The sequence below is a fragment of the Morchella sextelata genome (assembly GCF_020137385.1).
Source record: "Morchella sextelata strain SCLS chromosome Unknown scls_1, whole genome shotgun sequence".
NCBI classification, from domain to species: domain Eukaryota; kingdom Fungi; phylum Ascomycota; class Pezizomycetes; order Pezizales; family Morchellaceae; genus Morchella; species Morchella sextelata.
The window spans coordinates 76,574-89,673 of NW_025408616.1; the positions used below are offsets into that span (position 1 = coordinate 76,574).

The following is a 13,100-nucleotide window of genomic DNA, read 5'->3' on the forward strand; positions in this document are numbered from 1 at the left end:
ACTACATGTACCTCCTCCGAATGGACTGTATATGGCAGGTATTTTTAAAATTGTGTTTTCTTCTGATTTCCTTGGAATAATCAGGATTATTGTTGAATTTGTTTCTTGTAAGGAATGGGTGGAGCCGGAGTAGACGTAGGAGGTTGATGAAGCTTTTTTTTTCTTGTTTATCTGCCATTCTCTATGATAGTTCTACCGTCTTTACAAACATTTATGTACCTGTTGAATTCATACGTATACTCAGAACTCATATATCCCCGTGCATATCTATAAGGGTCCGTGAATGTCCAAGTACAATCTGTAGATCCCCACCTACCTTCTGAGTACTCCTCACTCGTCATCTGCTTGCAACTTGATGTGGCGAGCTCGAGCCTACCATCGCACACAGGACAGTTAATTACATGCGCATATATATAATTCATGTTAAGTACTCTGCATCAACCTATATATCAACCACCATTAAATTATGTTGCAACATATATATAGCCACCCGTCTCGCGTGATCAGACGAAATTTCATTTAGCCAATAAAACCACTTTCATTTGTAGTTCCTCTAGATCTAGTGGAGGAATAAACGTTAGTACTATTTTAATTAACAAACGCATTGTATATACAGACCGAGTGATGGAATATGATGCACCATGGACGGTCATAATGATAACCAGAATACTTGTATCCCTCGGTAGTCAGGTCAGGTCAAGTCAACAACTTAGAGGTTAAGGTACAATGTTCGATCTCTTAACAAAACAAACAGTACCCCGTAAAATCTCTCCACATCTGATGATATACTGTAGTGTATCTTTGTTGGAGACCGCGAGTCGTTTCGAATTCCACCATGGCCGCCACATATGCCTTGTCTGTTTATCTGTGAAAGCTACATACATACATATTGACGCGGCTTGATTGTAAGTATATAGCACCTACATGCATGTACCTTCCTGTTGTCATGATAATATAAAAAAAACTTGACACATTTCATTCCAGCTTGTACAGCACCGGCTATCTCGAATTGCTACAAATATCATATCCACACAAAACATATAATTATATAATATTAAGCCGTGCAGCTAGAACTATTAAATTTACAAATATGGGCCGCGAGGAAATCTTCTGCGACATGAGATATCACTCGATCACACAAAAGTTCGATTCTTCGAATTTGAGGTAACATCAGGATTGGATACAGTACGATCCTTTATATATAACTCTTCTACATCTGTTTGTCCTATTCATACTCGTATGCCACTGACTCCACGCCCTCCAGGGACATTTTTTCTGTATCTATGAATTGTCAAGTCTTGGTACTTTAGGAACTTGATCCGGAATTTGGTTGACAGATTTCCAATTTCCCCGGGAGGTTATGATAGTATTTTGTACCAGCATTAGTGCATGAATCTCCATGCGTATATAGGAATATATACATACCGCATAGATTGTTTTTCTGATGTAGTCGATCAAGTAACGGACTCGAAGTCTGTCCTGGGTGAGTTATAGCTGGCGGGAGAATTGAAGACCGAAGCAGAAAGGCAATAAAAGTATATCGGAATAGTTATATTTGTTCATCCCTTATCTTTGAGAGCATTAGTGGCGGTAAAAAGGGAGATCTAGAGATAAAATATATTAGATATATCACAGCCTCTGGGCTACAAACAATCAATGGGTTTAACAACTATAACAAAGCAACGAAGTCAATCTTTATGATTTACTTTAATTCCCATATCTGTATTCAATAGGTAGATTTATATACGAAAGAATTCAAGAAAGAAAGAAAAATAATTCCAAAAACAGGCATGTTGATTTTGTACTTTCGGGCCTGGAGCTGAGAGTTAAATCCCTTGGTTGGGTTATTTTTATATGAGTTCATATGTGACATGCTTTTTACATCATTGCCAATATCACATTACGAGAGTCTAGAAGTAACACAAGCCCTGTGAAGAATTACTACAAGGTGTTTTACTTAATGAAATTGTATTAGATGATGTACAAGTCTACATGATAAAAAGTGATTTTAGGCATAATCAGTGCCAAGACTGATTACGTAAACTAGACATGCATTCTTTGGATGACACCAGAACTTAGGTATTGTGGGTCACATCAGCAAGCATAGATCAGATTGAGTATTCAAGTAAGCTACTGGGCAAGAACATAAGCGAAAGGACAAGATGTCACATTCTGAGGTGTCATATAGCTAGTTATCTATTACTCTACTTCTCAGGGGGCGAGTTGCGAGTATTCCGCAGGGTACTAAGGGGGTAGTAGAGGTCGGTGTGGGAGCCTGCAGTAGGGGTCCAGAGGGACTCTAGTGTTGGTAAGTCTCAACGAGACAAGGGAAGCAGCGGCATGGTGGTCTTTTTGAGTGAAGAAGAGAATATAATATTATATAGTAATAGACAGCGTAGGTACAGAAGACATTGTATATCAAAAGAAAGAAGAGAAAGAGAACAGAAACGAGGGCGAAACCTCCTAATATACCCAAGGAAATCCTAGCGATGATAAATCCAAAGTGACTCATACACTTACGACTGACAGAACCAGATAGAATTCAATAGAATCTTTCCGACTAATCCAACTCCTCGTAACCCAGTGTATTAACTAATCGATCCATGAAACTACTTCTACACATAGACAATTAACCCTGCATTATCGATTGATTGATTCTGATTCATCGACTTATCGACTTTTCTTCCTAATGTGAATGAGAGACAGCCACAAATAGTGACCCCACCAGGATCTAGGTAAAACAAAGAGATCGAAGGACAAAAGAAGCATGAAAAGAACGAATGGAGAGGAAAGCAATTGAAGAAAAAGCAAAGTTGCTGCTGCAGAGAAGGGAGTGATATAAACAGTCAAAACATCGTCAAAAAGAAGCTCAAAGAAAGAAGGGGCTGTCCAAAGTTATAGGCTAAGCGAGCTGAAAGATTGTACATTCTATCGCGGCCCGACTGCCTCAACCTACCCTACCGACGAGAACGCTATGGAATCGGATTGTTAAGTGCAGGATCAGGATGGCTTCAGTTAGGTTGGATATGTTAGGAAGGTGCTTGGAGGATACAGTAAGCGCTAGGCGCTTCGGGTTAGGTTGTAGGGAGAAGGATCAAGATTGGTTGTGGGATGTTATTATATTTGTTTAATATTTCCTTATGTGTGGTGACGAGGATTAGTTACTGGATTATTCTTTAAGGTTATATTCGAAGCTTTGTCCTCACTATTTGTACTTCTCTTTCTTTCTTATGTACGCAACGTCTTTATTCTGTTTGCTAGTAAATCCTATTCTGTTTCGATCGGTATTCAGCCCGGTCCTCTGTCCTCGTCCGAAAAAGTATCCGAGTCGATCCTTGCCTCACTACCTACCCACATCTTTGTCCTAGAACCCTTCTCCGTTAGAAATTCAGAAGCAAAGAACAGACACCATTATCATCAGATGAAGAAAAAGCCCAATGAAAAGAATAAATCGAAAATGACAGCCAAAACGAAGATACATCAGTAGACGAATCTGATGAAAGCCACTCTAAATCGAGTGAAAATTCAGAAGAAACATCATGAATCTAACTACAAGAAGAACACGTAGAGAACTTAAGCCTTCTATTTTTAGACGCAATCACAAGATCTACTTTTGCTGATAGTAAGGAAGATAATACCGAGATTGAAAGTAATCAAAATAAACCGAGGATGAAGGCAGTACTAGCAATGTACTTCTATGGAAGACAACTCGAGAGTCTTGACAACTTCATAACGTCCGTCAAGTCTAACTTTGGCTCTAAAGTGTCGGCGTATGAAAGTAAGAAGGCTAAAGAAGAGGTAATTTTGATGAATCTTAAAATCCATATGAAAGGAAAAACTGCGGTGTAAATGTCCAGGCAATCTGCAGGTATTGGAGTAATGTGGAATGCTCTAACAGAGGTGTGGGGAGCCCATTATAACAGCCCTTCGAGAAATAAACAACATACGATCGATGCCCAAAGAGTGTTGGCGACTCTCAAGCAGGGAAGGATGACGATGAGGAAATATAACAACAGTGCAACTCAGATCAAGACAGATATTCCATCAGTCTGGGATTCTATGTTAGCTAGCAGTTTTGTAATAAGCATTACAGACGTGTCATTGAGATTGCATTTGATATCAATAGGGAGCCTTATCAATGAGTTCACATATGTTGAAGACTTGGAGGTAGCAACACTAATTGCAAGAGGTAGTGAAGCCAATATTGACAGAGATGACTCGGATTTGGAGAGTGAGAAGAAAGCCTATGATGAAGATAAAGAAGAGTTAGATTATGATAGATTTGGAAGGAAGAATGACAAGAAGAAGAGAGAGGCAGAGAGAGAGAAAGGAAGGTAGAGAGGTTTATGATAAGGACGCATTGGCAAACATTGTCGAGGAAATTATCAGACAAAGCAAAATCAAAGAAGAAAAAGAAAAGAAACAAACGGAACAGACGGAAATGAACTAACCTTTTACGCTACAATATGTGTTCAATCCTAACTTTCTTGAAGTGAAAGTGGCAATGAGGAAGCCAATGAGAGCTCAGGGGGATTATTATTGAGGACAGATATCAACAGCAAATCAATACAACCAAAATCAAGGAATGATTGAAGCTCCACCGCAACGAGTATTCAACCAACAAGCAATACCTCTCCAGTAAGCATTCAACCAACAGATATAGGCATGTCTCAATCAACAGTACCCCACAGTCAATCATGGCCAGATGATGAGGGCAAGTAATGATGTAGGGTATAATCATCAAGGGTATGATGGAAATCTATATGCATATAGAAGGGGGGAATGCATAGGTAGGGGTAGTAGCCTCACCCGAGTGATTCTGACATGCTTCCGGTGTGGGGAAAAAGTGAATTACCGTATTGAATGCATAAATCCAAATCAACTATCCAGAGAAGATTCATTTAGAGTTAGGCAACAGGTAGATGCAGAAAGGGCTGAGGCAGGATATCCACCGTATCGCCAACAGCGGCAAGGAGGAGGTTCTGGATATTGGTCGTAAAACCAACATGATATGAATCAACCTGAGATAACCACCAATGGGTGCAGAACGTGAATTCAGGCCCGAGCGCAATACCGGGTGTTAAGCAGGTACCAGGTCGAGATGTGAGAAATGAGGTGAAGAGAAGAGAAATCTTGATGGTAGAGATAAAGTTGACAGAGTATGATAAAGGAGAGAAAATGTTGGCATCGGAATCCAACACTGTAGAATGGTAGGATGTCGCGGCAGCAGAGAAAAAAACAAGAGCGAGCAGTGATACTGATTCGGGTGAGCCTCTCAGGATTGGACAGAAGGCGATCAATTTGGCAGAGGCAAGTCAAAACTTCCGAATACTCCAAGATTCCGATAACAAGATGGAAATGGGAGAAAGGTCTAGATCCCCTGGTAGTGCAAATAAGGGAAAGCAAAGAGACCCTCTGTGAAACCTAAAGAATCCGTATCAAGGCAGTCTATCAGATTAATACAAGATATTCCATTTAATAATATCATGGTAAGGCTTCGCGACACGCTGGTAACATAAGTCCGATTGGGATGGTTGTGCAACTAGGTACCCAGTATTCATTGAGATTTAGGGAGAGGTTTAATTCTGGAAAGGCAGACTAAACCCAGAACAATGGCCAACATAAATATCAAGGGAGCTAAGAAATCGATACTACTCCAACAAGCGTCGCAGAATTCAAGCTCAACTGCCAATCGTCAGCTGTCGATAATGATCGAGGATATGTTAGCAGTGATAAAGGGACGGAAGGTACTACCACAGGTGGGCTTTATTGACAATTTTTATACACCCAGGAAAGTTACCAAAAAATAAATCCTTTACATAATCAATAAAATTCTGATTGACGGTGTGTAACGGAGCCATTTCAACTGTCTGTTGTATGAGTACACACAGGGCCCGGTTACATGCTGAGAGTTATTGTTAGAAGCCAGTTGCACGGTGATATGCAAGTACCGGCAGTGTGGTTAGCTACCAGCTGTCAGAGTAACTACATTCCGGGCGCTAGGAAGAGGATCTATTCATGGGAGCAATGACTGACGAGTCTATGCCTCGCCAGTGACTAGAAGACCGGCCAGAGTGAAGCTCTGATTGCCCGGTGATCCTCTAGATCCTCTGAGCATTGTAAGTCCGCCGAAGGGCAGGGACTATGCTAGGGAAGTCTACAATAAGCGAAAGCTCTACAGCAATGATTAAGCTTACACCTGAGCGGCAGCTCATTCATGCAGGTCCTCGGTTGTGTGGCAACCAAGGCTGCAGGTGTTACAAAGGCTTTGACTAAGGGTGGTTGCCTTGGGTATCGGAAACACCTGCTGACGCTTAGAGGAAAGCGGCGTAGTGGTGGTATTGTTTCCGGTACTGAGGGAAGGCCCACCGGAACTTAGTAAGGAGTTAGGAGCAGAGAATAGAAGCCTTCGGAGTATAAGTACTCAGGTTCATTCTCGCCCTTCAGTCCTGTTCTCTCCAGTCTTCATCAGAAGAAAAAACCAAGTTCTTATCGGTAGCAGAGCCCTTAAAGATTATTGAGTTCTAGCGATAGTATCTTTGAATAATCTGCAACCTGATTGTCTATCTTGCACGGCCGTCTCTATTCTATACAAATCTATTTCTCTTAGAAAGGACCCCCGTTACACGGTGAGTCAGTTGTGAATTTGAGACTCGAGAATATCAGCAAGAAGATGGGACTACAATATGTGGCCACGAATAGTCTGGTTATAAAGATGGCAGATGCGGGAATCACCTTGATTTTCATGTATCGATTAGTTAATACACTGGGTTACGAGAAGTTGGATTAGTCAGAAAGGTTCTATTGGGTTCTGTCGGGTTCTGTGGGTCGTAAGTGTGGGAGTCACTTTGGATTTGTCATCGCTAAGATTTCCTTGGGTATATTAGGAGGTTTTGCTCTCGTTTCTGTTTTCTTTCTCTTCTTTCTTTTGTTACGCAACGTATTCTGTACCTACGCTGTTGATTACTATATAATATTATTTCCTTTTCTTTACTCAAGAGGACCACAGTGTCGCCGCTTCCCTTGCACAGTTGACCCTTACAAATGCTAGAGTCCTTAGGACTCTTATTGTAGGCTCTCATAACGACCTCCATTACCTCCTTCGTACCATGCGGAATACTCGCTACTCGTCCCCTTGAGATCCATCTACAAATACGTCGATATTCAATTCTAAGTGGCTGATGTAGTACCAGCGATCAGATGTTTCATAATCCCGGGTAATAGGAGCCCTTCTTACTTGATTTTGCTGAGGAGAACATAGTTTGAGCAATGTAAGGCCAAAACGAATTATTAGAATTAGACATACACTATCTGCGATACTGAAGAACGAAGAGTCAAACTTCAAAGAGTAGAAGAGATTGGCAGACCTGAGATCCCAGTAGTCTTGAAAAGTGCCGAAACATGCCACGTTCAAGATTATCTTTACAGTGAAACCATTGATAACCGACAGAATGAAGAGGAAGAGTGAATCAACGATATTCTGTGAATGGTCATATGAGAAGCAGGAGAAGAAGAATATAGAGAGGAAGAAGAAACGGAATCCGAAGAGAAAGAAGAGAGTTCGGGAAATGGCAATCGGTGTTAAATACTTAGACATTTAACAATGTGCAAGTATATAACTCGGGGGGTGAGGATATAAAGGAGAAAGGTGGGAGCAAAGGCGACAGCGAGGAGAAAGCGAAGCAAAGAAAGGTAAGTAAATTGAGAATGGGTATTAGTCTATCAAGTGATATGTCTACACCTGAAATTGAACATCCCCTAAAGGAAAGAGAGAACCAAAAAGATACTCATTGCGGGAACATTATAGAGTACTACATCCATATTTTTAAAACCAAGGGAGAGATGAAAAGAGAGAGAGGGTGTCTGTGAGAGAAGTACCAATAGTGCATCTTAAGAAAAGCAGACAGAATAGTCATATGACCATGAGTGAACTAGGATATAAGAACAGAATACTCGAAGGAATTTGAGAGAGGTGTAAGGAAGATGAGGGAGGTAGAAGTGGAGAAGTCAATAAATAGAGATGGGGAGTATTATCAGATGTTTAACAGTGAAGATGGGATATTTGGGATCAATGCGATTGAATATCTTATCTTTGGGAGACTAAAGGACTTCAAAAGAACCATCGACAATGGAACATCAGAAGGAAAAATTGACGAATGATTTGAGCAGTGTGAAATTACGGTAGGTGTCTTAGCTGCAACGTAAGATCAGAAAGTCGTAGCCATAAGATTACTGTACATTTGGAGAGATATCTCCGGAAATAACAGCACGAATGCGTCAATGTTTCTGCTGATTAAGGATCATATTCTGATGAAACTGGGAGCGATACTTCACAAAGCTTCGAACTATCTATTCTCAAGGGGACGAGTAGCAAGTATTCCGCAGGGTACGAAGAGTGTAATAGGGGACGGCATGGGAGCTCCGCAATAGGGGTATTACGGGGCTCTAGCGTCGGTAAGGTTCGAAGGGACGAGGAGAAAGCGAGGCGGTGGTCTTCTTAAGGAAAGAAAAGAACGATAATGTTATATAGCAATAGACAGCGTAGATACAGAAGACGTTGCGTAAAGAAAGAAGAGAAGAAGAAGAACGCGAAATACAAACAAAAACCCCCTTAATATACTCAAGGAAATCCCAGCGATGACAAATCCAACATGACTCATACATTAACGATCAACAGAACCCGGTAGAACTCAATAGAACCTTTCTGACTAATCCGACTCTTCATAACCCCGTACCTCCACTAATCGATCCATGAAGGTAGCCCCTCCCTTCAAGCGCGAGCTCCTGCGAGCCTTAACTTTAATCTTTCCTTCCAATGGTCCAGGTTTGTCGGGGTAGCGTATGTGGAAGATATCAACGGCGGCGGTATTATCGTGGTATGCGGCGGGTTCCCAGATAGGGTCGGTATAGCCTGTCCACTTAACAAAGTATTGCAGGCCAGTGTTCCGTAATTCTCGCGAGTCCAAGATTTCCTCAACTGCATACTCCTCCTCTTGTTCGACGATAATGGGCGGGGGTGGTGGTTGAATTTGCTCCGGGACAGGATCATTCGCAGCGGGGTCCAGCAATGATACATGGAAGACGGGGTGCATCTTCATACTTTTAGGCAGGTCGACTCGATACGCATATGGCGATATAATTTCCTTAACGGGGAACGGTCCCAGTTTCTTCCAGTCCAGCTTCCGGGAGTTACGCGTGGTTCGGATGTTTTTTGCTGAAACAAACACCATATCACCGACATCGTACCGTGGAGCCGGCGTTCGTTTAGTATTGACGGCCTGCTCTTGTTGATCCTGCGCTGTGCGGATATTGGAACGTAGGTGCTCATGGAGTTCTCTCATCTTCGAGGCGAAATCCTTAGCATTGATGCTTGTTGGGGTCATGTCAAGCGGTTTAATCGTTACTGTAAACCGGGGGTGGAAGCCATAGTTCGTGAAGAATGCTGTGGCTTTAGTGGATGTGGAGACCTGATTGTTGGCGGAGAATTCTGCCATAGGAAGCCATTTTACCCAATCGTCCTGTTGATAAGAGACATACCCACGTAGATATTGCTCCATTACAGCATTCAGCCTTTCGGTTTGGCCGTCGGTCTCCGGGTGGAAGGCGGTGGACATCCTTGCTTCGATGTTGAGGTGTTTAAAAAGAGTCTTCCAAAACTTAGCTGTAAATTGCGTACCGCGGTCGGAGGTGACGTGTGTGGGTAGCCCGTGGAGCTTCCATATGTTTCGCAGGTATAGTCGGGCGACGTCTTCGGAGTTGACAGTAGTATTGCAGGGCAGGAGATGTCGCATCTTTGTTAGCCAGTCAACCACTATCATAATTGCATCGTACCCTTCACTCTCCTGTAGGCCCGTAACGAAGTCCATCGATACCTCCTGCCATGGTTGTTCGGGAATCGGTAAAGGTCGAAGTATGCCGAGTTTTCCATGGGTATTGGGTTTGCTTCGTTGATAGGTATGGCAGTTCCGAACATAGCGGGCAATATAATTTCACATAAGGGGCCAGTAGTAGTCCCGACTGACGAGTTCGAATGTTTTTTCGTGTCCCGGGTGTCCAGCAGAGGCGGCGTCATGGTAAAGTTGAAGGATTCGGAGCTTAAGAGGATCGTAATTAGGGACATATATGCTGTCTCGGTAAAGCAATCGGCCTTCAACCTCGGTGCATTCGGCGAGTGATATGTCCTTTGATTGTCGTTCGCCTTTATTCCGCATATCCAGTATCTTTTGGGGAAACGGGTCAGCGCTATATCCTTCATCGAATAATTCCTGCAGTGAGGCGTTCTTTTCAGCGGGCTCATTTGAGAAAGAGCCCGCCAACAAACTTAGCTTTGCATCGAGATTCTCCTTCTTCAACACAACTTGACTCTGATGCAATTGTCTTTCATCCCCCTCTCCAGGGAGATCTCCTGATCTTCTTGTCAACGCGTCCGGTTTCCCTCCTTGTTTCCCTCGTCGGTATTTGATAACAAAATTAAACTGTGACAGGTATTTTGCCCACCGTGCTTGTCTCCGGTTGAGTTGTTTGGTACTCATAAAGTATTCGAGATTCTTATGATCGGATATCACGGCGATTGGGTATGCAGCCCCTTCAAGTTCCGGTCGCCACTCCTCAAAAGACCGAATGATTGCCAGTAATTCCTTGTCGTAAATCTCGTAGTTGCATTCGGCGGGGGAGTGCTTTTTCTAGAAGTATGCAACAGGTCGGAGGATACCATTGTCATCGTATTGGGAGAGTACACTGGCGGAGATATAGTCAGATGCGTCGGTTTCCACAGTACTTTCCTTCTCCGGGTCGAAATGAGTAAGAATGGGCGCCGTGGTAAAGGCTTCTTTCAGGGCGTTGAAGGCGGTTTGGGCTTCGGATGTCCATCCAAATGATATGTCCTTATGTGTCAGTCTGGTAAGGGAAGAAGCCAGTTCCGAGAATCAGCGTATGAATCGGCGGTAAAAGTTAGCAAAACCTAGGAATGCTTGTACATCCTTAACTGTTTTGGGGACGGTCCAATTCTTCACCGTCTCCACTTTCCTTGGGTCCATTTTAATACCATTGGGTTCGATAATAAGGCCGAGATAGGTGGTACTTTGTGTATGAAATTCGCATTTCTCCGGTTTCAGCAGTACTCCATTTCTTTGTAGGGCTTCCAGGACCTTTTCGACGTGTACTTGATGTTCTTCGAAGGTGTCGCTGTAAATAAGGATATCGTCAAGGTAGGCTGTACAGAACATATCAAGGTAATCACGGACGCAATCATTAATGAAATGTTGAAAGGTGGCTGGTGCATTGGTAAGGCCGAAGGGCATTACGGTGTATTCGAAATGTCCGTAACGCGTTCGGAAGGCTGTTTTCCATTCTTCACCCTCAGCCATTCGGATCTGGTTGTACCCTTAGCGAAGGTCAAGTTTGGTGTACCACTTGGCTTTGGAAAGGCGGTCGAGAGTTTCCCGGATGAGTGGCAGCGGGTAGCGGTTCTTGATAGTAAGTTCGTTGAGGCCACGATAGTCGACACAGAGGCGGAGTGTTCCATCGGCCTTTTTAACAAATAGGACAGGGGCACCGGCAGGTGAAGAGCTGGCCTGAATGAACCCCTTTTGAAGGTTGTCCTGTATGTATTGTTTCAGCACAATGAGTTCCTCGCGGGACATACCATAAAGTGACCCAAAAGGGGGCTCTTTCCCTTCGTTGAGCGGTATCTTATGATCATAAGGGCGGCGAGGCGGCATCTCGTTAGCGAATTCTTCGTCCATCATTTTATAAAATCTCTTATACCGGGTTGGGACCCGGTTCCTCCAGTCTTATTTAGGGGCCTCGCCCGTTGCTTGATCTATTTCCTCAATAGTTGTACTAAAGATTTGGAGTTTGTCTCTTCGAGCAAAGCGACAAAGAGCAGCTGAACTGACGAGGTGGAAACGGGGCGGTGGTGCAACCCCTCTAATGGGAACGGGTATCGGGGAAGAGTTGGACTTGCGTTTGCAATATTCGGAGTCGAACAGTATGCTATTGTCCTTAAACCGTAATGTTGCGTCGTGCAATTGAAACCAGGGGATTCCGAGGACGAGTGGGTACGAGCCGAGTTTGGTAACGAAGAAGGGGGTAGTTTCATGGTGGGAGTCAATTGATAGCGGCAGATAGCAGAGGTGGGTAATTTGTCCGGAAGATATGGGCCGACCGTCGATGACTTCAAGAGTGCGGGGTGATTTGAGGGGGAGAAATGTGAAGTTGTTATGGCGCGCGAATGCCTCATCAATGAATGCAAATCCGGAGCAACCGGTATCGATCAATGCGTGAGTTTGAATGGATGTTTTATTGTTTATAATTTTACAAGAAGCAACAAAATGATCCCCATCCAATTTATCCTCCACAGACGATACCGAGAAGCCAGAGATAGAAAACGCAGACAAAGGAGAAACATTGGAAGGTCCCAGACAGGGGCCATTAATCAAGCCCGGGACTACTGAAAACCCGACTCAGAGGAGGTGGGACTAGCGATCAGTGGAGCAGCGGGGTCGACGGCCGTATGGCTGGGTGCGAGGAGGGCGCCTCTCATAACCGGTTGGTTACCGTGCGGGCGATTGGCAGAGGGGCAGTTGGCAAAGACATGACCAGGGTTGGCGCAGTACATACAGAGATTGTTGTCCCTTCGCCATTTTTTTCAGCGGCAGAGGTTTTGCGTTGTCCATTGACAAAAGTGTATCGTTGTTCGATGGCAGGACGTTGAGTGGGGCGGCTTTGGAGAGCGGAGAGGTCCATTGCGGCGAGGCCTCTGGTGGTATGAGATGGGTGTGCGACAGCAGCGGGGGCGGTGAATTGTCCCATTGTATTCCGAATGGCCCGTTGTTCAGCTTTGCGGCCCCGAACCTGGTTATCGATTGTCATCAACATGGTGGCATAGGCTTCGACGGTGTTAGGCCTGTCTGTCCGGTATGTCATAGCGTCCTTCAGGTCTCCCGACAGTCCTTCGGCCAGGGCATCGATCTTGGCTCCCTCGTTGTAGTCCAGGTATGCCACGATGCGGAGGAACTGCGAATAATAGGTAGCGAAGTCCCCTTTGCCTTGCTTCAGGGCAACGAGTTGGCGACGGGCGGTACCCCGGGGGTCTGGGT

General features: G+C 44.0%; 3 protein-coding genes across 3 annotated transcripts; 1 reads left to right on the top strand and 2 right to left on the bottom strand.

Annotated features, from left to right (window-relative positions):
* Nucleotides 1–3,879: 3,879 nt before the first annotated feature.
* Nucleotides 3,880–4,338, top strand: H6S33_000019 (uncharacterized protein; the record flags this gene model as incomplete). The annotated part of the gene is made up of 1 exon (XM_044831539.1): nt 3,880–4,338. The coding sequence occupies one exon, from the start codon at nt 3,880–3,882 to the stop codon at nt 4,336–4,338; it is 459 nt and encodes a 152-aa protein (XP_044699578.1).
* Nucleotides 4,339–8,708: 4,370 nt separating this feature from the next.
* On the bottom strand, nt 8,709–11,300 carry H6S33_000020 (uncharacterized protein; the record flags this gene model as incomplete). The annotated part of the gene is made up of 4 exons (XM_044831551.1): nt 8,709–9,942; nt 9,994–10,682; nt 10,737–10,883; nt 10,977–11,300. The coding sequence occupies 4 exons, from the start codon at nt 11,298–11,300 to the stop codon at nt 8,709–8,711; spliced, it is 2,394 nt and encodes a 797-aa protein (XP_044699579.1).
* Nucleotides 11,301–11,384: 84 nt separating this feature from the next.
* H6S33_000021 (uncharacterized protein) lies at nt 11,385–11,747 on the bottom strand (the record flags this gene model as incomplete). Its single annotated transcript, XM_044831562.1, has 1 exon — nt 11,385–11,747. The coding sequence occupies one exon, from the start codon at nt 11,745–11,747 to the stop codon at nt 11,385–11,387; it is 363 nt and encodes a 120-aa protein (XP_044699580.1).
* Nucleotides 11,748–13,100: the final 1,353 nt, after the last annotated feature.